The 26154-nt window shown below is 48.1% G+C and overlaps 1 protein-coding gene across 3 annotated transcripts in view; it reads right to left on the reverse strand.

The window, feature by feature from the left end:
• Positions 1-26154, reverse strand: part of Snx29 (sorting nexin 29) — a 232860-nt gene that overhangs the window by 82635 nt on the left and 124071 nt on the right. For all 3 annotated transcript variants that reach the window (XM_042698295.1, XM_042698296.1, XM_042698294.1), the window contains exon 15: positions 5606-5712. In XM_042698295.1, coding sequence (XP_042554229.1) covers positions 5606-5712 — 107 coding nt within the window. The remainder of the gene's footprint in view (positions 1-5605; positions 5713-26154) is intronic.

Consider the following 26154-nt stretch of genomic DNA (forward strand, 5'->3'; position numbering starts at 1 on the left):
CCAGGTTAACATTCCCCGGTGTGGCTGTGAGCAGCAGCCACATGCAACACGGACAGGTTAGCCCACCCCTGGGGTCTTTGTGCACCTAACACCAGTGGGCCACTGGGCCTTCCTTCGGCCTGCCTCGTGGCAGAAGAGAACAGAAGGCTTCAGGCCCTTCCAGTGAAACAAACAGGAGCATGGTGCTATCAAGCCAGATCTAGCATCCCACCACACATCAAGGGCCATTTCCAAAGTGACAGGGAACCCTCAGGCAACACATTTTATCAGGCATTTCCCCAGCCAAACAGCCACACACTGTGCAAGCTCCAGCCCTCCAGCCCGGACCCTCAGGATCGAAACAAGGTGAACATCTTTAAGAAACATGTCTCAGCACCGCTAGTGTGCCTGACAAAACTCACTCTTCCAAAATGGGTCAGAAACAGCTGGCTGGATTAGGAAGGGGATTTCTATCGAAGGGTGGAGGTGCGGTCCATGTGTGCCTCTGTCAGAGAGCAGCAGGCCCAGAGAAAAGCAAAGCAAAGGGCGAGCTTCCCTACTGTACTACCTGAAGACTTGCCAGCTGAAAGACTAACAGTGCTGGTGATGAGAAACCAAGGGTGCTGGGTGTCTTTGGGCTATCTACCCATCAGCTGCCTAGAGATACTGCTGACCTTGGCAAGTGCTGCTCCTGCAGCCTGGCCTGCCCTTCCCACCTTCCCTTGCTGGCAAAGTCCCTTCTGCAGTCGGAACTCAGCAAGGTGCTGAGTTCACTAGACATTTCAGGATGTCTCTTCTGCTTCTGGCTCTCAGGCTCTGTCTACAGCTTCTTTCTGTGGCTCAACAGATCACTAGCTGCCACAAATCACTTGCTGATGATGCTCACTCCCCTCACGGGAAGGAGGCCACCAAGGGAGGGACTCCGTGGGAGTGTGTTGCTGTAGCTCCACACCACGAGTGACATGGCTTCACAGCCTTGGCGCTGCCAGCAGGCTCGGCTCATCCAGTAGGCAGGACAGCCCTATGCCTCCACCAGGCACACCCAGCACTACCAGGCCATCTTGTGAGCCCTCCCAGCAAGACCAGAGACTCCTGTTGGGGTGGAGGGGCCAGAAGTACCTTCCAGAAGCCACTTCCCGCCTGAACGAGGAAAGCTAATATAAAATGGGCCCAAAATAGTGTGGGGCTGAAAAGCTGAAAAACAGCCACTATAATTACAAGTATTTTTATCTGTTGCCCAAAAAAGGAGCATTGGATCATTTTCTGAGTGTTTCTGTAGGGGAGTTCGTGTGTTAGTTCTCAAACACTTCATGCTCCCAGATCAGAGGACGGTGCCAGAAACCAGGCTTCAGCAGAAGTGAGAGCACACAAACAGCAGAGCTTTGGCCCTAGTGTCCACTGAGGGCCGCGGTGTCCACTGTGTGCTCCAGCATCTTCTGAGGGCCTCGTAGGAAGCAGGAAATCAAAAGCCTGAAGTTCTATCAGAAAAATGGGGTGGGAAGATGACAGTGGCCAGCACTGAGAGCAGGAGCACCACTGGTGATATTCTGGAGACATTGCTAGCTTTCAGGTGGGACAATAATGCCATAGGAACTTTTTTTTCTTGCACTATTAAGTGTGAACCCTGATATTTTATCAGCAGTATAGTGCTAGGGGTGGAATTGATGTGCTTTGGATGAGCAGCTGGGGCCCCAGGAGAGTGGGGTGAAGAGGGACTGGCCCTGAGCTGATATCTAGAAGTCAGTGGTGGGGACACAGCAGTCCTGCAGACTCTTCTGGAGACTCTTCCCTATATCCCAGGCATTCACAATAAAAAAAAAAAATTAAACAAATTACTGGTGGAGTGTTGTGTGTGCAACACACCTGCCTCCTCCACTGCCAGAGACCTGGACACCTAAACACTGGGGAAAAGCTATCTACTGTGTGGTCATACCTCCACCTCTCCAGTCACTCCATTTCCAGGGATCAGCATAGCTACCTACTGCTATGACTCTGCGAGATGTTAGCTAGATGGATGTGAAAGGCAGGGCCAGCAGAACTGCCCAGGGAACGGCCATCTCACATGCATGACAGGAAGCTGGGGAGGGAACAGTAAGGGCTCCCCAAACAGGCCCAAAGTTCTCCCTGATATCCAATCTGAGTCACTAGGAGCAGCACAGGCCTCTGTGGTGAGACTTTGAGGTATGATAAAGTACTTCAGTTGTTGTGGGACGTTTTTTTTTTATAACTCTCATGTTTCAAACATACATCGCTGTAATACTTAGGAATATATCCATGTGGAATCTAGGTTTACCTAGAGAGAGACTGGGGTGAGACAAGCTAAAGATGAGGAGTGGCCAAGACTCATGAGTAGCTGAAGCCAGCTGATGGGTGCAGAGAGGCGCATGTGAAGAGTTCCTCAGAGGTTTGGCTGTGGTAGTCAGTCATTCATACTTTAGAGGGAAACATGACCACCCCAATGGAAAGGAGAACCCCTCACATAGAAGAAGCCGTTCAACACTCAGCTTTGCCCGTGAGCCACCCTTTCCCGCTAGCACAGGGTGAGAAGCTGATCTCAATCTACTCTGCAACTTATTAAAACAAAAACAAAAAAGCCTCTCAACACTATGCTTTTCATCTTGAACATCAACTTATTGTGGAGCTCAGCTCTGAGTCTTTCTACAGAGTCCCATATTTTATTTAAAAGCCCACTTCTCTTGTTCGAGAATGACTCCTGGATACATCAAAAGTGTCAGGATGCGTCGGTGCCAATTTGTGGAACAAGCACCCAAGGTCCAGCTGCCTTGGGAACTTGTGTGTTTTATCAGAATGATGATCACATCCACAGCCATCTCCAGCATATGATGATGGATGTATTTCTTTTTTACCAGCTTGATGCTTAAGCTTACTTTTCCATTAATAGTAACTCTGCCATTATAATGAGAATAAACGTCGCTAATATACCATTTATTTCACCCATGAGCCAAAATTCAGGGACTAACGACACTCATACAGTAAATGATAAGTACCCTGTAATTTGACAAATCAGTCACCAGCTAGCTGAGCCTCGCTGCGGGGAAGGGAGTGGAGTTCTGCTGGCAGCGGGTGGACCGAGGCATACACACAGGGAGCAGGCAGCCAGGTGGCGGCTGCACAGCCAGGCTGGGCAGGCAGAGGCAGTGTAATGGAGCTGGGCTCTTGTGGGCAGAGAGCAGAAGTGGAAATGAAAGGAAATAGCAACTACCGATCTTAAATGTACAGACATTTCCTACAAGTCAGGCTATTCAAGCAAGAAAAACAGACTTCTGTGTTAATTTAGGGGGGTTGTGGGGGGAGCATGGACTTTGAATCTTTGAGACAGGGTCTCCCTGTGTAGCACAGGCAGGCCTTGAACATGAGATTCCCCTGCCTAAACCTTCTGAGTGCTGGGATTACAAGCATTCACCACTACACTCAGCTGAGAAACAGATTCTAACCTCACCTGAAAGAACATTTACTATTAAGAGTTAATGACGTGGAGAAGCTGGCTCAGAGAAGAAACTAGAAACAGCACAGCTCTGGCAAGTTCGCCTAGGAGGTAATGGCAGAGTCTCGCAGACTAACAAGTCTCCCAGAGCAATGTTACCGAAGCTTACTGTTGAACTAGTGGGCTCCCACGCATGACACATTCCTGAGTGACTGGGAAATTAAAGCCCAGTCCCTGTGGTGGGTCAAATGCCCAGCCAGGAGTCCACTCTGTCCAAAGGAGACCAAGTGCTTGGGATTATTCCCACCAAAATGGCAGGCAACAGTACAGAAGCACATCCTCCAAAGGAAATCAGACAAGAGGAGAAACAGAGACACAATGACACTCCATGGGCTCCAGGCTCTGGCCTCTGCTCTCCTGCTTAGTTCCCACAGCAACCCAGTAGTAGATTTTATCAGCTGTATTCCACTGACAGAGACAATGCGGATGAGAGAGGCTATGTGGCCTGCCCGGGGAAACACAGCAGAAACATGGCAAACCTAAACTAAGTTGAAGTGGATCCTACGTACCCTTCCAAGCCACAGTGGCAGCGAAGAGATACAGGATCAAAGTCCAAATACTATGGATATTTTACACTTTTCTTGAAGCCAACTACTAGAATAGAATGGGAAAATCTCTCGAGATGAGGCTAAACCAAAGAAATTATACTTAAAAAGGCAAAAAAGTAAGTCTTAGATGTATCTTGAATGTGTCCAATATCTTTGATCTTCTAAACCCTTGGAGAGACAAATCCATCTCTTCTGATGTCTCAGATCTTCACGAGGGGTGAGAAGTTTACAAAAGAAATCTGAGCATCATCACTACCACCTTAGTGAAGGAGAAAGAAGCAATCTAAGGAAGCTGTGTTTAGGGGCTGCCCCTAGAAGAACCGCCTTGGAGGCTGCAGCTGCAGGCCTCTGGGCACAGCCTCAGCCCTCTTTCCTGGTTGAGGCCTGCCTCACCCAAGTGGGAGCCAGCTCCTTACAGGCACTCCCTTACTGCTCTGTAACCCAGGCTCAGGCCCAAGACAGTAAAGGCCTGGCACTGTCCTCGAACAAATCATCAATGAAAGAAGGGAAACTCAAATTAGGGACATCTCCACCTCAGCCTTACATCTTCTTGACTCATCTCCAAGAACTGACAATGCCATTGCTTTCAGGGCAGGGAAAGCCACAAGAGATGGGGAGGCAACCAGAGGACGCTGCACATGCTCAGCGAATATCCATCTGCCTGCTGTCCAGTGTCCACTCCAGATTGTCTAAGCTCTGTTCCCCCTCAAACTGAGCCACAGGAGAAGGCATCCCTCCACAGAGAACCCGAGTCTCCTCCTACTAGATCCCTAATTCATTCTATAACACTTTGAGCTGTTTGGGACTGGGGTAGGGGCTAGCCTTCTAACTCACTCCATACCCAGGGTGGGCTTAGGAGCTGTCCCCCAAGGCAGGCAGGGAAAGGCACTGTCCACACTCCCCTGGCAGCTCTGCCTGCTCCACTCCACAACCCCTCAGAAGCAGGTGACACCAGGTACAGGCTGGGAATTCCTGTTCCTTCTCTGGAGGAGGGGCAAGCAAGGCCTTCCTCCTAGCACTGCCTCACGGCTGATATTGCCATGGGCTTTTCTTCCTCAGCTGTGCGATTTCCCTTGTCCCTCCATTCATTCTCTCCAACATTATAATGGCTGCTCTCTAGCTTCTGTAACACTAAACTCTTTTATCCTTCCATGAGCTCAGCCTTCTCACCGCAAAGGCTTGAGATCTGTGCTCAACTGCTGGGGTGATTTGAACGGAGCTATTCCCCACTGGGCAATTTCCCAAATTTTTCCCAGCAGCATCTGGGAGCTGCAAGAGCAACAGTGTCTTCTTCCTTAAGCAGCGCATCAACTACAGCTCTCACATGACCTGCCCACCTGCTGCTAAGACTGCAGATCTTACAGGGCCACCAAAACACTCATGTTCACTTGCCCACCCACCACAGTTCTCCGATCCTTCTTGTTTTCCAAAGTTCAAGTTTGTTTGTAGATTGATGGAGTAGAATTCAGGACCTTGCACATGCTTGACAAGCACTCTGCCGCTGGGCCTCATTCCCACCTGGGGACGCAGGCACATGAGCAGAATCCAGCCTAAGGAAGGTGGCAAGGCTTACCTCAATGAGCTTTCTTTCATAGGAGCTCGCCAGCTCTTCGGCCACTTCTCCTGGCTTCTGTTCTGGGACAGGAACTTCTCCATCCACATTCCAAAGATTTGGCACAACTTTAAGAAAAGAGAGACATTCTATCAGTATTTTAACACTCATCGAAAATTACCCTCTCAAAATTCTTCTGGCTTCTCCAGAAAGAAGTTGGTTTTTTTTTTTAAGTCGCCATAAGGCCTGAACTCTGGGCCTGGGCACTGTTGCTCAGCTCTTCAGCTCAAGGCGAGCACTCGACCACTTGAGCCACAATGCCACTTCCAGCTTTTTCTGCTTATGTGGTGCTGAGGAATCAAACCCAGGGCCTCATGCATACAAGGCAAGTGCTCTACCACTAAGCCACCTTCCCAGCCCAAAGAAGACTCTTTATAAGGTAGCAACTACTTAGTGCAAAGAAAAAGAAAAAAACATTAATCATTTAGTGCAACTTCCCCACACTAGTACAATAAGGTGCTGGCAAGCTGTTTTAGAACCAGAAGAGTCACCAGGATATCTACCAGAGAATCTAGGGAATGAGCTGGGGCTCAACTTATAGCTACACACATACACACATACATACACAAAGGTTTACTTCCAATTAAAAGCGATAATAAAATATGAATTCTAAGTTACAGAGACTCTAACACAAACATGAGTCAGAGAATTATTCAAAACAGTAGAAACAACCCAAATGACCATTATCTGTGTGGTCTAACCACACAGCTGAAGTATTAGTCATCCATAAAAAGGAATGGAGGTTTTATACAGCCATTAGAGAGAATCATATTACATCACTGAAGGGAAATGGATGGACCTAGAACAAATCACATTAAGTGAGGTAAGCCAAGCCCAGATAAATAAATGGCACGTTTTTACTCATATGCAAAAGCTACATCTAAAATACATGATAAATTATACAGGATGCTAGGCATTCACACACAGAGAGACCAAAGGAGGATACTCTTAAGAGAAGAACACAAAGGGGCAATGCGTATATGCATCTGATCATATAAAATAATATTTATCGGAATGGACTCCAAGAAATAGAAACAAGAGGTATTTTCTTTGTTGCTGTTTTTGTTTTCGTTTCTTTTCTTGTATGCTCATTTACATGTCTTTGGGAGTGTAAGGGAAGGCACAGAAATGGAGGGACAAAGGGTGAACAAAGTGGAAACTCACTAGACACTATGTTAAAAATGAACTATCCAACTTGTGGGTGGGATTGGGAGGAAAAAACTGGGAAAGAGCAAGGGAAACGGTGACATTGTCCAAAAAGAAATGTACTCTTTACCTGAATGTGTGTGTGTATACACATATGTATATAAAACTGTATATAACTATTACTGTAACTCCTCTGTGTATCACCTTTATAATAACAATTTAAAAAAGGAATGGAGGCTGGTTCATGCTACAACACAGACAAATCTTGAAAGCATGTGGTAGGTAGAAGAGGTTACAGGGGCTGGGAAGGTGGCTCAGTGGTAGAGCGCTTGCTTTGCATGCCTGAGGCCCTGGGTTTGGTTCCTCAGCACCACATAAGCAAAAAGAAAAAAGCCGGAAGTGGTGCTGTGGCTCAAGTGGTAGAGCGCTAGCCTTGAGCTGAGGGACAGCGCCCAGGCCCAGAGTTCAGGCCCCACAACCGGGACCCCCCCCCCCCCAAAAAAAAGAGGTTACATACACAAGGACACATGTTGTATGAAATATCTACATACAATGTCCAGTACATTGGGAAAGGAGAGATGAAGAGTGACTTCTAGTGGATATACAGTTTCATCTGGAAGGGTAGTAAAAATGTTCTGGACTTATTGGTATTATGCAGTCTGGTAAGTATATTAAAAGTATATGAAAGGTTAATTGTATAGCATATGAACTGCATCCCAAAACTGAAAACTGGGAAAAAGGGGGCAGGCCTGTAATTCTAGCACTTGAGTGGCTGCCAGATAGGAGGATTGTGACTCTAACACCAGTTTTGGCTATCTAGCTGCTGTTTTGTGAGCTGTCTTATGGCATGAACATAGGTATCCAGCTCACAGCCTGGAACCTCACCAGCCATGAGCAGCAGTGGGTCCTTCCCCATGAGCTGAGGATGAGCCCTGAGAGACCTGGATCAAGCCCTGCTGTCAAACCACAGAAACTGAGGTAGTAAATGTTCCTTGGTCTAAGCTACTAAATTCTGGTATGCTTCGTTACAAAGCAGTAGACAACTAATACAGCATCTTACACCATCTTAACGGGTGCTTCTGGACAAACTACTTCAAAGCACAGACTTTCAGAGATGGCAGAGGGCTCTGTCCACAAAATAGAGATCACTAAACAGCTGACTTGCCCAGTGTGTCCCTGTGGTACAAGGATTCCTATCCATAGTGGGGAACCAATTTATTAAGTTAGATGCCTCTCTCCTCTCTGCTGCCAATGCCAAGTATGTGGCCAGGCAAGGCTAAGCGTATATAGGTACACTATCTGATCTGTTCATTTTCAAGTCAAGATGACTTTATTGGCTTTGTGCGTACATGAACGTTTTAGTATTCAAAGAAGCTCAAAGCCTGGTGGTGGTGGCTCACACCTGTAATCCTAGCAACTCAGGAGGCTGAGATCTTAAGATTGCAGTTCAAAGCCAGCCCAGACAGGAAAGTCCGTGAGACTCTTACTTCCAATTAACCACCAGAAAATCAGAAGTGGTGCTGTGGCTCAAGTGGCAGAGCGCTATCCTTGGGCTGAAGAGCTGAGGGACAGGGCCCAGGTCCAGAGTTCAAGCCCCATGACCAACCAAAGACAAAAAAAAAGAAGAAGCTCGGGGCTGGGAAGGTGGCTCAGTGGTAGAGCGCTTCCCTTGCATGCTCGAGGCCCTGGGTTCAATTCCTCAGCACCACATAAGCAAAAAGAAAAAAGCCAGAAGTGGCTCTGTGGCTCAAGTGGTAGAGCGCTAGCCTTGAGCTGAAGAGCTGAGGGACAGCACCCAGGCCCACTACTGGACCCAAGTAATGGCAAGACATGAGAGGAGCCAAAAAGAACTGCACATGACACCAATCTGTTCTCCACACATCACCACTAACCGGTCAGCAGGGAGAGGATCAACTGAACACCAAATCTCAATAGTCAACATGCGTGGCTGATCAAACAAAGCCTTTTTCAGTTGTCTCTTTCCTGAAGATGAGAGGCTAGTTTGGAAATAGAGAGAATAGCCATTTTATATCCCAGGAGAAGACCATGCTTCTCTATTTTATGTTAATAATAGCTCGAGCTGCACTCAAGAACACAGGCTTTCAAACACTGCATTTCAGAGCCAGGCAACCTGAAACCTAAAATTTACTCATTAACAACTTCATTGCATAATTGGAATGACTTCACCAGTTTCCACAAGTTGCCATTTGGCCCTGGTGAAGGACTGAAAAACAAAGGGAGAGCTGTTAGGATCCAACAGGACAAACAAGACAATCGGCATCTCTGTGACTGCTATCTCCACTTTTCGAAAGAAACTCTCAGGGTATTATACAAAGATAAGTCAAGTGCAAAGGTAAATATGGGCTGTATTTAATGTACTTCCTGGAATTAGGAATCTATCTTCATATCCAATGGGTTCTCAGAAAAATAAAAAATACTACTTGTGGGTGGAGATGGGAGGGAATAACTGGGAGAAAATGAGGGGAGGGGTGACATGGTTAAAAAAAGAAATGTACTATCTGACTTATGTAACTGTAACCCCTCTGTACATCACCTTTACAGTAACAATTTAAGCAAAAGAACAATATTGCTGCATTTCAAAGAATCTGGCACCTCTACAGGACATGGTGGCCATTTTAATCTTACAATAAATATGCGTACATGATCTGTGTGGCACAGTATGACCCAACCTACCTAGTTAGCGTCCACGTTATTCACTAGCCTATCCTCTCATTAGTCAGAAATTTTCTCCTGTATTTCCATGATGGCGTAATTATAAAGTCAGATTACAAATGAAGGGGAAAAAAGTGATGTGGCAAAAGCAGGAAGCCTCCTCTTTTTAAATTCAAATAGTCAGACGCGAACACTGCTGGTAGAAGCACAAAAAGAGATAGATTTTGGATGAGAAAAGCTGTAGGTTACCTCGCACCATTAGCAGGTCATTCAAACTTGGAGAACATTACAGTTTGCACCCCGCTGCAGCCTGCCGAATCTGTTTGGGGGCATCTGTGATAAGTCATCTGAATTAAATAGACCCTATGCTGGTCTCACTCGCAGGCACAGAGAACACATGGGGTTTGTGCCTAAAGTATTTTAAGCAAAACTTGGAATGCCATAGAGAGCGGCCTGGAAGCACTGCACCGAGGTTAGCTTTGCTTTCCTTCTGTCTGAACACGCTGATGTGACCCCGGACACAGCGTGAGAGCTGGTGGTGAGTGGATTAGGAATCATTTTACACAGAGAAGGTTTTCAGAACGCACTACCACAGAGGAGGTGCTGGAAGGCCCTCTGTGCTGGGGACACAAAGGAGCCCAGAGGAGAAGGTAAGGCTCTCTTGGGGGAGGGGAATGAGCCGAGGGTATAGGTCCTGTAGTTGATCCAGCCAGGTCAGCAGGGAAGTGACCCTGTGACATCCACGCCATGCCACATGACATCCACACTCTCCCCTCACACGTCAGTCCACTGAGTGCCCGAAGAGCCCAAAGCTAAGGAGAACCTGGCAAAGCTAGGAAGGTGGGAGCTTATCCTTGCCCCAGGGTCTCAAGACAGACAAGAAGATGTCCGAAGAGGTTACCAGGGTCCTGCTCTGCTCCAGATGCACAACTCCAGTACACAACTGAGCACAAGTGAATATGTGAAGAAAGGGTTTGCACACCTCCACAGACAGCATGCACACCTGCACACATCACTTCCTTGTGAGCCTTGGTTTCCTCATCTGTCCAACAGGGGAAGGGACCTCTTGTGAGAATTAAACATAGTAGGAACTACTTTATACTCTTGCTCCAAGCATTACAGAGAGGTTGACTTTTGAAAGGCAAATTGCAGAGTTGGAGCCTGGCTTCTTGCTCCATCTGAAGTGTCCACCTCTGGCCAGCCTTTCCCGAGGAGGCTGCCTTCCTGTGTAGACAGGGCATCTCCTCCTGGCATAGCAGCTGCTGCCGCGTCCAGCCCTCACCGTCCCACCTTCACAAGCCTAATGGCTCTGACAGAAGTGTTGACATGTTTCCCCTGGGTGAAAAGCACTCATACGGCCTGCAGACTGGCGTGCCAGACAAAGCCATTTCTTGCCTTCGTCCAGGCCATGCAAATGTGTCTGCTAGACACAGCTCTGCACCCGGACCATGACTCTAGCTCTTCACTTGGTTGTTTTTGAGAAAAAGTCTTGATTTTTGCTCAAGTTGGCCTGGACTGTGATCCTCCTATTTACACTTCCCATCATACCTGGCATGACAGGACCATCAACCCAGTTGACCATCCTTACCTTTTTCCATTAAGATGATATTTCAGAGGCATGGCTCCAATGGTAGAGCACCTACCTAATAAGCACAAAGCCCTGAGTTCAAAGCCCAGTACTGCCACAGGGGGAAGGAGGAAGAGAGAAGAGAGAAGAAGGAAAGAAAAGAGGAAGAGAAATGATTCCTAGGATTTCAAAAGTCCATGAGGAGGATTTCTGGGATTGGAACATGGCTCAGCCAATGCACAAAAATGTCAGATACCAAGTTCAAGTCCTGGTCTCAGATAAATTTAAAAAATAGGATTTCTCTGACTGTTTCAATGCTAGGACTCTATTCCTATCATGGCCAGTTCGATATGGTATAGCTAAAAGATGACGCCTGTTAACAGAATGGGATGAACACAACAGTATAAAAAGCACAGAGACTGGCGCTAGAAAGACCTGGGTTCAAATGCCAGGTGGATCACATTCTGCAAGTTGTTTGGCTTCCCTGGGCCCAGCCTCCAGCCTATCGGGCAGGTAATGATAGAGAACCAAATGGGAAATGGATGAGGTAGCTAACCGAGAGCCTGGTGCAGAGGCCCACTGTGAATGCAAGATGTGGTAGGAATTATTGGATCATCCTACAGTGGTGGCCCGAACACTGGACCTTGAACTGAAATCACAAAATTGCCACCATCCGATGAGGTACAAATAAGAGTCTCAACACTTCCTGATTCAATTACTGAGCCTGAGTATATCAACTTAACAAAAAAAAAAAAAAAAAAACTGATCAACAGAGACATCAGCCACTCTTTTTTTGTGGTTGTTGTTGTTGGTGGTGGTGATCATGGGGCTTGAACTCTGGGCTTGAGCACTATCCCTGAGCTCTTCAGCTCAAGGCGAGCGCTCTACCGCTTAAGACACAGCGCTACTTCTGGTTTTCTAGTGGCTTATTGGAGATAAGAGTCTCACGGACTTTTCTGCCCGGGCTGGCTTTGAACCTGTAATCCTAGCTACTCAGGAGGCTGAGATATGAGGATCACATCTGCCACTCTTATTGGGAGTGCCACCCAACTAAACAAAGTATGTGTCACATGGTATGCTCCTAGGCAACTAGAACCTCCCTACTCTGCTTATATTTCCTTAAATGTTTATTTTCCCAGCTGGACAGGGTAGTGCACACCTGTAACTTGAGCACTTGGGGCTGAGGTGGGTAGATCACAAGTCCAGCTGGTCTCATAAACTAATTAAAGTTTGTTTTCTCCAATTATATTAGTAACATGATTCATGCAGGGGAAAATTCTATTTTTACATTTTTAGAACCTAGCTGTACACTTGTCAGGTGCCAGTAAACATGGGAATAGGTCCAGGTATAAGGCTTAACCTAGCCCACATGATTTCTTTTTCTTTTTTTGGGTCCGGTCATGGGGCCTGAACTCTGGTCTCTCAGTTCTTCAGCTCAAGGCTAGCGCTCTACCACTTGAGCCACAGCGCCATCTCTGGCTTTTTTCTTTTTGCTTATGTGGTGCTGAGGAATGGAACCCAGGGCCTCATGATTTCTATGTCATGGAATCCATTTTCCTAAGGCGCTTACATTCCCTCCATGTGCAGTGTCACTTGTTCTGCAGTTATTAAGAGGTAGGCAGCTGTGACAAGCAAGGCCTTGGTATTCACAGCATGAGGGGCTACTGGATGCTGGCCCTGTGCAGGCCGCTTTCTAAGCACTCAAATGTACTCACACCTGTCACCCTTGCTACCAGTTACCATTCTTGTACTTGCACTAAAGGAGCCAATCCCTGTCTCTGATGACATAAAGAAACTGGAAGTTGTTTGCGTTGCCATGGGCTGGGGGGCTGGAAGGGGTGGGGTGGGGTGGCTGTGAAAGGGTACAGCATCCACCAACATCGTCTGGCGCTATACACTGATGGTGGCTGCAGCTGTGGTGACACTAAACACCAAGCCACTGAACTGTACGCTCTTAGAACACATCGATGCTGGGGTGTGTGAGTCACATATGCAGTTTACAAACCCAAGCCCTAATATCAGGTGAGCCCGCGTGGGGCCTGCAGGTCACACTTCACCTCAGCTTGGACTCCCCGGTCCCCGCAGCCTCACTAAGTCTCATCACCCGAGCCACATCTCGGCACATGTAGTTACATGTACAATGCGTTCACATTTGTGTGCTCTGGCTGGTTTTATTGTGACTCATAGGGCACAGAACATTGTGTAGCTGGCTACAGCAGGGACACTGCGGAGTGAGCCAGTCCAGTCTTCCTTGGTCACAATCTACGCCTCCATCTTTCACTGATCTCAGCTCAAACAGTGCCACGATCCCCAGGCTTGTACTTGTCTATGCCCGTGTGTACATATGTCTGTGCGGTCAAAGGGGACACAGATCAAATCTTGGTAACCTCCAAGTAACCTGCATTCTGTGACCCCAGCCAGCAACCCCACCTCTGAGGCTTCGGCCGCCCCTCATCTGCCAGAAGCCTCTCCAAGTTCATTTCAGCTCACTCTTTAAACAACATCCGAGCAGGCATGACAGCAAAGGCTGGAACGAGCTCAGAGCACACACTGCTGCCACCCAGGGAGCCCTGCTGAGACAAGCCAGCAGAGGAGAAAGATCCTTAGCAGGCTGAAACATTCAAGGAAACCACAAGACCCCCAAGCTGCCTGGGGACCAGACAGCTGAGGGGTGACCACACAGACACCCCCACCCCTCCGGTGAAAGAAATGCCATGCTGGAAGTGGGACACTGGCACCCACAGGGGCTGTGCTTCACAGCAGCAGGCTGGCTACACCAGTAAGGACCTTGAGCGGCATGGACGGAAGCCTAATGCTCGAGACACAGAGCCAGTGCCAGTCCACACAAGATTAAGGACAAGAAAGATTATTTTTTGTTAAAAGGCAAAAAAAAAAAAAAAAAAAAAAAAAGTCATGCAATTAACGCTAACAGTTTGAAATGTGTCCCAGTTCAGAGACTTTCAAGAGAACAGAGTCAAGACTGGAAGAAGGGTGCCTACGGCACGGGCAGGGAAAAGGAAAATTACCATCCCTGAAGCTCAAGGTCGTGGCAAAGTCTAATATTTCAAGGGGAAAAAAGATAGGCTTAGAAATCATGTTGAAAGCTCACTTCCTTTATGAATTCTCGGGAACGCCGCAGGGTCAGGTCACAGTGGAAAGAGGAAAGGCGTCACAGAGAAACACAAGAAGCCTAGGTGTGGCTGCCGCCTCCAAGGGAACAGAACAGAAGCGCGCGGGAAGATGGCTGACAGCGATGAGCCGAGGCCTGAGCAGCTGTGGTCACATTCACAGGCAGACCAAGCCACAAATGGAGCTGCGGCTCAAAGAGGCAGAGCACCCCCTGTTTTCACTGTATTTGATGTTGTTATAATTTGTGGAGGGGAAGGGAAAAAACAAATCGTTTAAATAGGGATACAGGTAGATCCATTGCAACAATGAGACGTACAAGTCGTTATGTGGAAAATGAACTTTACAACTTTGTGGGGGGGAGGGTTGGATGGGGGGTGGGGGGAAGGATGGGATGGGAAGGGGAAACAAAGGAGGAGGCTACAATGCTTGATAAGAAATGTACTCATTATCTTGCCCATGTAATTGTAACCCCTCTGTACAGTATTTTCACAATTAAAAAAAAAAAGTGGCAGAGCACTAGTCTTGAGCACAAACAGTCCGGGACAGCGCCCAGGCCCCGAGTTCTAGCCTTAGCACAAACTTGCACACATACACACAAAATAATAGTAACAACAACTAAAGCAAAAACAGGCAAGGGCATAGTTCAAGTGGCTGAACAAGTTTGAGGCCTTGAGTTTGAACTCCAGTATCGTGCTCCCCGCCCCGCAAAAAAAAAAAAAAAATTGCTGGTAGGAACTTCATAGCAGCCAGTATCACTAGGGCTGGCTCCAGCTGGAGAAGAGCAGAAAGGAGAACTCTGTCTTGGCCAGCAGAGCCAACACTGGCAGACAGATCAGGTGGCCAGCCACAGACACCTGGAAGCTGAGTGCTTTTCCCATGTGTGTGAGAGAGAAAGAGCCCTTGACATATTTAGAACAATATGATAATAAATGACAAACCAGAGGCTATTTTTAAATGCCCACAGAAATGTTCTGCAGCCCTGACAATACGCCCCCCTCCGCCCCAATCCTAATTACATGAAGAAAGCCAGAGCGAGGAAGCTCTTGAGGAAGTATAGGTCAGCAGCAAGAAGAGGGGACCCCCAGGGATGGAAATACAGCAGGCCTGAAGGCTGCCCCTGCCTGCCTGTCTGCTGGTGGATACACCAGAGGAGAGAGAATATTCTGGCAAAGGGAATGGGAAGTTCTCCCTCCCCATAGACTTTTGAGGCTCCTTGGCCAGCAGTATGGCTAAAACAGGTCCAGAAGAAGAAATATAAATAGCTAAGAATGAGCCAAGCACCTGTGGCTCACACCTGTTATCCTAACTATTCAGGAGGCCGAGATCTGAGGATCGTGGTTCAAAGCCAGCCCGGTAGGAAAGTCTGTGAGACTCTTATCTCCAAATAACCACCAGAAAACCAGAAGTAGCACTGTGGCTCAAGTGGTAGAGTGCTTGCCTTGAGCTGAACAGCTGAGGGACAGAACCCAGGCCCAGAGTTCAAGCCCCGCGACCAACAAAAAAAATAAAAATAAAAACAAATACATAACTAAGAAAAACATGAAGAAATGTTCACATCTTTAGCCATAAAGGAAATGCAAGTTAAAACTATACTAAGAGCCAGGCGCTGGTGGCTCATGCCTGTAATCCTAGCTACTCAGGAGGCTGAGATCTGAGGATCATGGTTCAAAGCCAGCCCGGGCAGGAAAGTACCTGAGACTCTTATCTTGAATAAACCACTAGAAAACCGGAAGTGGCGCTGTGGCTGAAGCGGTAGAGAGCTTGCCTTGAGCTGAAAAGCTGAGGGATAGCGCCCAAGCCCAGAGTTCAAGACCCACATCCGACCAAAAAAAAAAAAAAAAAAAAAAACTATACTAAGATTCAATCTCCAGTTAGAATGGCCATCATCAAGAAAACAAACAACAGCTAGCACTGGTGGTTCATGCATGTAATCCTAAATACTCAGGAAGCTGAGATCTGAGGATCAAATTTCAAAGCCAGCCCAGGCAGGAAAGTCCATGAGACTCTGATCTCCAATAAACTATTCAGAAAAAGCTGGAAGTGATGCTGTGGCTCAAGTGGTAGAGCACTAGCCTTGAGCACAGAAAGGCTCAAGGACAGAACCCAGGCGCTTAGTTCAAGCCCTAGAACTCATTAAAAAAAAGAAAAGAAAACAATAACAAATGTGGGAAAAGGAACTTTCAAACACTGTTAGTGGGAATGGAAACTAGTGCAATCACTATGGAAATCAGTATGGAAGTTCCTTAAAAAACTGAAGATAGACAGACCTATCTTATGATCCAGCCATACCATTCTTAGGCATATATCTGAGAATAAATCAATATACACAAAACATCTGCCCGCTCATGATTATTGCAGCCCTGTTCACAACAGCCCAACGGTGGAATGAACCAAGGTGCTCAACAACTAATGAATGTTAAAGAAAATACTATATACAGTGTATAGGTGCAACACAGACACAGACACACACACACACAGATAGCACACTGAAACCTCAAAATAAAAATAAAATAAAATGGTAGTTGCTTCAACCACTCATTTCCCAAGTGATCTATAAAAGAGAAACCCTTCATATAAACACTCAGCTATATTAAGAAGCAGCCTGGCACCTTCCAAGTCCTTCCTCGTTCACTGAACACGCCCATCATGACTGTGTGCTCTTCTCCGTGCCAGACACTAAGATTTGGCAGTGTGTAAGAGAACATCCACTTCCATCAAGAGCTTGGATTCCAGTGGAGAGCCAGACACACGGACAAGCAAACGCCTTTTTACATGAACTCATGCTGTACACCACAGAGGAAACCACAGCAGTGTCCCAAGCATGAAGGGAATGCCACCCAGAGGCCTGGGGTGATTTCTGTCTTCAGGGGAGACTCACGGGAGCGTGGGGGCAGCGAGACGGCTGCTGCACCATCCCACACACGAGGCGGCTAGCTGTGGGGAAGCCCGGGACACCTTGCGCCCAGGTATGCACACGTGGCTTCTCGGCCTTCCCCTGGGATGGAATTGGATTTCCCATCACTCTTGCACCACTGCGAGGCTTAAAAAAGCAGCACACATGGCTGCCACCACACACGGCTGCCATCACAGCTGCTTTTCTTTTTTAAGGTACTCCCAGCACACCTCCTCAGCATGCCGTATAAGGAGCCCAATCTTAGAGGACAAACAGGTCTGGAAACCACTTAGACGGGGATTCTGTAAGCCACAGCTGAGGCTGAAAATAAAGGAAACACGATTGTGAGCTCCACGGGGCGCTGCACTACAACTCATGGGCCCACTGTGCATGTGTAAATGAGCCGGTAGTCCAGTGCCCCCTCGCCACCCAGGAAGGAGAGCCATATCGGTGGTGTCCTCTGGGAGAGAAGCTAGGCAAAGCTGGATAGTGTTTCTCTTTCCCACTGACTGTGTTTCATGGGAAAGCACCAGCAAACAGACTGTAGGACACTAGGAAACTGAGTAAAGGCAGAAAGTTCACAGAATGCACCCTGATAAAGAAACGCAAGGCAAAGATGCCCTGTCTTGTCCACTTTATGCCCCATATCCTTTGAACTGTCTTAATTCCCATCTACTCACCTCTCATGCCAGCCACTGTGCTTGGCTAGAAGGACTGTGGTAGTGGCTGGGTGATCTTTCCTCCTGACTCCTCTTGCATGGTGTAGCTTGGGGGCTGTCACCATGGTTCAAGACTCTGCAGAGCTTCGCATGTGTCTGACCATAAAGAGCAAACCCTTTCTAGGACCCATGAGCCCTGCGAGTTCTGGGTGTACCCATCCTTAGGCTGAGCTCTAGCAGTACAGGCCTCTCTTCAGCTCCTCCAAGGCCCTGTTTGTGTTCCTTCCCTAGACCTTCTCCACACCGAATGCAAGGCAACACCATTCTTGTTGCCCTAGCCTCAACACCTCCAGCTCAGAGGAGCACGCTGGGCCGCACCCCCAGCCAGCCCTGGTCTGAGAAAGACGTGGGAAGCTGCGGACATTGATCTGCCTGCTGTGGGTCTAGGACCTTTTCTTCTCAGAAAACCACAAGCCTTCGGTGCCAGACACAGTCATAGAACACCACCGAGCGCTCTGACTTCCAAACTCATCCGTGGAGTGAGAAACCCCACCATGGGCTGCACGGTGCCCCTCACACACACAGGGGGGGAGAAAATGAACTGTTAGCTGCCTGCCCTTGCTTTTGCAGCCACCTGGAGTCCTAAGCCAATACTCTGCCCTCGGCATGCCCCGACTGTCATCTCCATGGCTGTGAGCGTCGGGTGTTTTGTCACTGTTACAGGAAGCTTAGAAAATATGACATACAGCATGCTCATGAGAGCATTCTAGCAGCCCCAGGAAAGAGCTGCTCACCACTACAGGATTTGCTGTTAAGAATGGCAAATTCCTCCAGCCTGGGCAAGTCCTCACACACCCATGATGGATCCCACAAGAAGAGGAAACTTCCTGATTTTTATGATTTTTCAATTAAGTTTACTGTTTGGGAAGAAATTCTGTAGGGAAAAAAACTCCTCAATATCCCCATCACTGTAAGAAAAACACAGCCTCTCAAACACACTGGCAAAGCTTGGCTCCTACCTGAGGCCTCAGCCAACAAGCATGATCATTAGACCCACTAATAAACAGCCACAACAAGTCTGGAAGGAGCAACGTGACTGTGCTTTTGAAACACACAACTGTCATTTCCAATTAAGTAACAGTAACAAATGATGAGAAATGTGACTCCAGGGTGGCACACATCTGTGTCGAAACGCTACCGGGAAGCGTCCATCCTGTTAACACAGGGCCCCACCCTCCCCTAGGACAGTGCTGGGCAGGTGCAGGGATGTTGGGCAGGTGCAGGAATGCTACACTACACCTTGGGGGAGGTTGGGGGACACCTCCATCAGGTCATACCAGGGTCCACAGCAGAACTGAAAAGACAAGATACCTTCCATTTTCTGCACATGTAAATTATGTGTGATTACATCAAGGAAAAAAGAGCCAGAGAATCACATACTCCATCCTCAGAACTCCAGCCTCCACCGGGCACCACTAGCTAAGTGTATCCACGGCCTCACATCATGGTCCTTCAGCCTGACACACTCTTGTTATCCACTCGGCCTAGGGCTCACTAGTGTATCTGTCACAGAGGCAGATCTTCCCAGGGCAAAAGGTGACTTCAGGTAAGGAAGAGGTAGAAAGTGGTAGCAGAGAAGCAGTGTGGGATGAGTCCAGCAGGGCCCATCAGGAAGCCTGCCCAGTGCTCAGCAAGCAAGCTGCTCAAGGTTAGACCTTGCTCATATGGGTGTATAAAACCCAGGAGTGGGCACACTAGCTAGTGTCAAATGGCACAAGAAGCTTAAATAGAAGGATCGAGGTCTGGACCAGCTGGGGCAAAAAGATCTTGTTCCAAAATTAATAAAATAAGCAAAAATAGCTGGAAGCATGCCTGAAGTGGCAGAGTACCAGCCTAACAAGAGCAAGGCCCCAAGATCAAACTCAGGTACTACCAAAAAAAAAAAAAAAAAAAAGTTGACAATAAATAGATTCTTCACTCCAAACCTAAAAAAGAAAAAGTCGATATACTGGGAAATATTCACAGCCTGCAAAAATACAGATTGAAACTTGCAATAAAATTGCTGGAGCTAGAAATACACCAGCTAGGACTGGCAAGGTGCAGCGTGGTTGCACATGGGTGCATGGCCATGCCAACGCCCTTCTCTCTGGAGACACGCTGATGATGGTGGCGTGAACACAGTCACAGTGGGCAGCCCTAGCCACACCCATCACGGGTGGATGGACGGACGTTGAGGACACACACTGACCCTCCACAGATCACCCTCTCAGCCCTCTGCCCCGTGTATAGAACAGGCCTTGTATCATGAACCCAACACCACCGCTGGCTTCCCCGTTCCTCCAACCCAACACCCACACGCGTTAACCGTGGGAGCACAGCCAATGCATATTTACTTCCTGAGATTTGTGTCAGGTTGATGTGGAGAGAGCTGAAATAAAAGCAAAGCACACAATCCTGGGAAATAAATATAAAAAAGTAGTCCTGGGGCATCTGTGCAACCAGAGCAACATATATTAAAAAGAAAGAGTGAGACGGTGCTCTGAATCGCTCATGGGCCCCCTCTGGGTAAAAGCAAGTCCTACATGAACAGAAAACTGTACTTTTCCAATCACCTAAATTGATATTTATTTCTAAACCCGCACTTGTTACTATTCAGCCCCCTAAGAGAAGTGTGATTTTCTAAGTCAGAGTCTGTACTCCAAACATGCATGCATCTACCCAGGCCAAACCTATAACCTATGTTTTCTTCTACTCTGTACTGGTTTCGAGGTTCTATTTAAAAACATTGGAGAGTGATAGTCCTTCCCCAGAGGTCTTTCTGCTGCTTCCCTCTGTTATTTGGAGTCCTGCCACTGGGTGAGAAAGCCCTTTAGAGCACCTGGAGACTGGGGAGGTGGAACCATCAACACGGGGGGGGGGGGGGGGGGGGGGGGGGTCAGGAAGGACGGCAGAGCAGGGGTCTCCATGGTAACGCCCTGACAACCTCCTGCAGTGGTGCCCAGGAAGATCTGTCTGCCCTGCTCCCAGCACAGGCTAAAACTGTGCTTGATGCCAAATGTGAAAACACAGCTTCCTAACCAAGTTTCGAATTAAGTACTGCAGACTTTGGGGACAGACTGGTACACAGCAAGCAGGGAACTCAGTGCCAGCTAGTCTACTGGGGAGTTTCTGCCAACTCTGGGCCAAGTCAGCGAAGAGGAACTCAACAGTTGGTGGCTATCTTTCCTGGACAGTCGGAGAGAGGGAGGAAGTCCAGCCCTAACCAGGCCATCATTGAAACAGACGTGCCTTGCAATCCTGCTACTGAACTCACCAAGCTGTCTTTTCCCGGCACTGCTGGAGGGCGGGCAGATGGGTTTCTAATGAGACAACCTGACTGTTTATTTGAAAAATAAAAGCTATTTTTGCAGCAGGTAAGTCACTGCTTGACTCTGTGCCTAAACAGAAAGCCATAAATATAAGTGTTTCTCGGGTTTTAAGAACCAGCTCCACAGTCCAAAGACCAGCTTCAAAAGCCACCTTTCAAGTGACTTGGCGAACACATGGAACAAGTGGAAGCTATATAGCTTTTTCAATGTCTTTGAGTATTTTTTTAGGGTTAGAATTGTAGAGCAGGAGAATAGAAACTATGGGCCTGAGCCAAGTCTAACTGCAGTTCCTAAGATAACATTTTCCTGGTGCCAACCACCAGAAAAATAAATAACCATAATGGTTATTTGTTTTCATAATGGTCCTTGTAGCAGCAGAGCTGAGTAACTTCAGCAGAGATCTGTCTGACCAACCAAGCGAAAAATATTTACAATCTGTCCCTCACAGGCTAAGTTGGCCGCAGCCTGCCCTAGAAGGGATGAAGGCAATTCATTTACCTTAGACCTGGGCCAGCCAGACCAGGACGTGAGGGCACAGAGCCACCCCTCTAGATTCAACCAGTCTGTCAGCCGCTCCCCTCTTCAAAAGGCTTCGTAAGATGTGGGCGCCGGCAGCTCACGCCTATAATCCTAGCTATACAGGAAGCTGAGATCTGAGGACCAAGGTTCAAAGCCAGCCCGGGCAGAAAAGCCCAGGAGACTCTTATCTCCAATAAACTACAAAAAAAAGCCAGAAGTGGGGCTGTGGCTCAAGTGGTAGAGTGCTAGCCTTGAGCACAAAGAGGCTTAGGAACAGCGCCCAGGCCCTAAGTTCAAGCCCAGGAGGGGCAAAAAGAAAAGACATAGTAAACCCTTAAAGCTCTCTGAGGAACTCACAAAGACTCTTGGTTGAAGAAAGGTCACACAGCACTTTTCAAAGGAAATGAAGAATATGTATTTGGGGTACGATGTCACCAAAGCACTTGTATATTGGTGCAAACTCATTACCCAGCTGACTGCTGACCCAAGGAAATCAAGCTCTCTTTCCCTCTGTTTCTCTCTATACACAACATGGACATAGGTTAAATGTGATCTTAGGGTCAAAGCACACCTAAACCTTCGGGCTGTCCTCTCCACTTCCGCCATTCATGTGCGCACACACCCTAACTGCTTTTACTGATCTGAGACCATGAGCAGGCGCTGTTCTGGTGCTCTGGGTGTGGGCACCAGACACACAAACAGGGATCCTGCCACCATGGAGCTCGCAAACCAGAGGGAGACCAGGAATGGGTCAGAGAAGAAATAAATAAGACGAACTGAATTATGGCAAGTGCCACAGAGAACATGACAAGGATGCTGAGAGCTGTTTAAGGTGAAGACCAGGAGCAGCCTGTCTGAGGACCCATGGCCTCAAGCTCAGCCCCAGCGGTGAGGAGGAGCTCCTGGAATCCTGGGGAGGGGAGAAGTCTAGAGGAGGAAAGGACGTGAAGTCAGAGGAGGCGTGAGAGGCTCCCTCGTGTGGTCCACTGGAGTAGGCAACCCTCACAGCATCTGAGGCTTGGTAATTCTGAACTCCCTCTCTACAAGGCCTCAGGAGGATCAAATCTCTGTGTTCCTGGCTTTCTCCCGTGTACAATGGGAAGGCAGTGTTTGAGGTTTGCCCTAGCACATGGAGGAAGAACCCATATGGCAAGCTCCAGGAGCTGAAAAGAGGCAATACAGATGCAGATAAAAGGACAAAGGGAGAGGAGAGACACAGACTGCACCAGCAAGGAGCAGGAGGCACGCAGGTGAGCTGGGAGGAAATCTGGATCCTATTTTAATTATAATTGGAGATCACTAAAGAGTTGTAAACTGCTGGGCATTGGTGGCTCACGCCTGTTATCCTAGCTACTGAGGAGGCTGAGATCTGAGGATCGAGGTTCAAAGCCAGCCCAGGCAGTAAAGTCTGCGAGACTCTTATCTTCAATTAACCACCAGAAAACCAGAAGTGGAGCAGTGGCTCAAAAGTGGTAGACTGCTAGCCTTGAGCAGAAAAGCTCAAGGGACAGTGCCCAGACCCTGAATTCTAGCCCCAGAATGGAAGGGACAGGAAGGGATGGAAAGGGGAAGGAAAGGAAAAATGAAATGAGAGGGGGGTGGGGGGTAAGGAGAGGAGAGGAAAAAGGATAGAGGAGAAGAGAGGCCAGACCAGATGGCTGACCATAAAAGACATCAGCCCAAAACATAAGCAGCATCACAAGTGTGTAACAGTGTCATTGTCGTCATCTCCTGGAGCTTTGTTCACTGGAACTGAGTTGAAGATCATTTGGGGGTCTGAAAAAGAGGAAGATGCAAAGGCAAGAAATATGCTTATTTAACAAGACTGACTCCTCCTACTGAATGATTATAGAAAAAAATATATAATAGTAAAATACCAGAAAAAAGAATAAAAATTGAAAAGCATAAGGAAAAAAAAAAAAAGAGAAAAGAACTATCCAGGCAACTGTGGCTTACTCCTGTTATCCTAACTACTCACAAGACTGAGATCTGAGGATTGTGGTTTGAAGCCCACTTGGGCAGGAAAGTCGGTGAGATTCTTAGCTCCAATTAACCACCCAAAAAGTCCAAGTGGAGCTGTGGCATACCAGCCTTGAAGGGAAAAAGCTAAGGGACAGTGCCAGGCCTGAGTTCAAGCCCTAGTACCAAGAGGGAGGGGGGGAAGGAAAAAGAGAGGGAGGGGGAGGGAAGGGAAAGGGGAGGGAAGAGGAGAGGGGGGAGGGAGGGAGGGAGAGGGGAGAGGAAGAGAAGGAGGGAGAAAGAGGAAGTGGGAGAGGGAAAGGAGAGAGGAAGAGAGGTAAAGAAGAGGGCAAGGTGAAGAGGGAGAAAGGAAGCGGGGGAGAGAGAGAAGAGGGGGAGAGAATCTTGAGGATTCTGAGCACCCTCCAGGTTTCTCTCGCAGAGATAGACTGGAACCAGGTCTGATCAGAGGATGGCTGCCAGCCTCTGCCTGCAGATGCAATGGGCTTGCCAGCGGGCTATCAAACAAATGCTGCCAGAACCTACCTATCGGGCCAAGACACACAAGCTCCCTGGAAACCAAAGCTCCCTTTCTAGAAAAACAGAGCCTGCAGCATCAAACCTACCCCAGCCGCAGCCAAAAACCCATCACACAGTCCTTGGGGCCTTTCTCTAGCTCTCTCCCATTTAAACTCATAGAATTATGGAAGCCTGAATTTTTAAAGAGTTTACCTGAACACTGCACATTCATTTCCAGAGGGCCATTAAATAATCATGAACACAGTCTCTGCCAGTACATGCCTCACTTTGGACCCTCTTTGGTTCCAGTACCCCAAACTCACAGACAATTGAAGTGCAATTTCTACTGCACCTTTCTGAGTGGCTGCATATTAATTTTAAACACATACAGTACTCTTCAAGTCTCTAGTATGTTGAACAAGACTGTTCTCTCACTGATGAAAAGTGAGATTAATCATCACCAGGATTGTTAGAAGGTGGGGACAACAGAGAGCTCATTGGTATGCAAAGAATTTGGTACTTGAGATGAGTTCTCTTGCTAGGATGCCCAAGGACGCTGGCTGGCTTCCCAGGACAAAACACTGAGCTCCATTGCTTTGTCTATCTGTTGGGGTTAGTTAAGAGGCAGGAGGGCCCCTCATTAACTTCAGAGAACTGCTGTAAAGTGAACTGCAGTACGGGGTGGAAAGCCCATGGGTGGGAGGGGAATGGAGGGGAGGGATGCTGCGGAGAAGGCGATGCTTTCTTTGACAGATGAGGAAGCCTGCTGAGGTAGGAAAAGACTTTGTTTAGGCTTTGCTGAGATCTGGTCAGAGCCCTACATCAACTCCTCAAATCATCCATCAATTCAGAAAGACCTGGACCTTTCTACAACACCCCTACCCTGCCACTGTCTCTGGTACCTGGGCTGACTCTGATGCTCACCAACTTTGTAACACACCCGGAAGCAAGCACCAAAAGATGGCTTTTTTTTTTCTTTTTTTCTTTTGTGTTTTTTTTGGTCAGTTGTGTGGCTTGAACTCAGGGCCTGGGTGTGTCACTGAGTTTTTCTGCTCAAGGCTAGCACTCTTAACACTTTGAGCCACAGCTCTACTTCCAATTTTCTGGTGGCTAATTGGAGATGAGTCTCATGGCCCTTCCTGCCCGGGCTGGCTTTGAACCTGGATCCTCAGATCTCAGCTTCCTGAGTAGCTAGGATTACAGGTGTGAGCCACTGGTACCTGGCAAAAGTTTGGCTCAGACTCTAGCCATCTCTCCTCCTTCCCCATTTCCTCCCCTAGCCCCTCCTCCAGGTCTCCCACCCCCAAAAGCCAGGAGATTTTTTGGGGGGGGGCAGGGGGGGAGGTACGGTTGTGGGGCCTGAACTCAGGACCTGGGCGCTGTCCCTCAGCTCTTCAGCTCAAGGCTAGCGCTCTACCATTTGAGCCAGAGCGCCACTTCTGGCTTTTTTCTTTTTGCTTATGTGGTGCTGAAGAATCAAACCCAGGGCCTCAAGCATACAAGGCAAGCACTCTACCACTGAGCCACCTTCCCAGCCCCAGGCCAAGAGATTTTTGAACAAAGCAAGTGGTGATCAAGCTCTCAGCTGGCTAGGAACGCTGCCCTGCTGGAACAGGACAGACATGATGGCCAGGAGCTAATGGGGCCCCAGGAGGCCCCGGCCGGACATAAACCTGCCTCAGGTACAGCAGTGATGTGAACCCAGGGGTGACGTGAGCTTACCCAGTCCTCCCACTCCTGGGTCCTTTCACCATTACTACGGAAGCATGTGAAGGACATAGCTTGTCTGGGCAGATTATCTGCTTTTGTGCCTACTTGCTGTCAAAACAAAGAAACCCAACAAATCTCTGACTAGAGAGAGACTGGCAGAAATTCAATGATTCCCCAGCTCATGCACATGGGGCTCTTTGCAACCTTTTAGAAAGTCATAGCTGCCTCCCCTCTCCCTTTCTCTCTCTCCTCTCCTCTCCCTCTCCCTCCCTCTCTCTCTCCTTCTCCCTGTCCCTCAGATTCCCTCATCCTCTCCCTCACTTTCTCTTCTGCCTATCTCTCCTCCTCTCCCTTGCTCCCTCCCTCCC

Source organism: Dipodomys spectabilis, unplaced genomic scaffold (assembly GCF_019054845.1).
Source record: "Dipodomys spectabilis isolate Male_0828 unplaced genomic scaffold, ASM1905484v1 ptg000231l, whole genome shotgun sequence".
In the NCBI taxonomy this organism is placed as follows: domain Eukaryota; kingdom Metazoa; phylum Chordata; class Mammalia; order Rodentia; family Heteromyidae; genus Dipodomys; species Dipodomys spectabilis.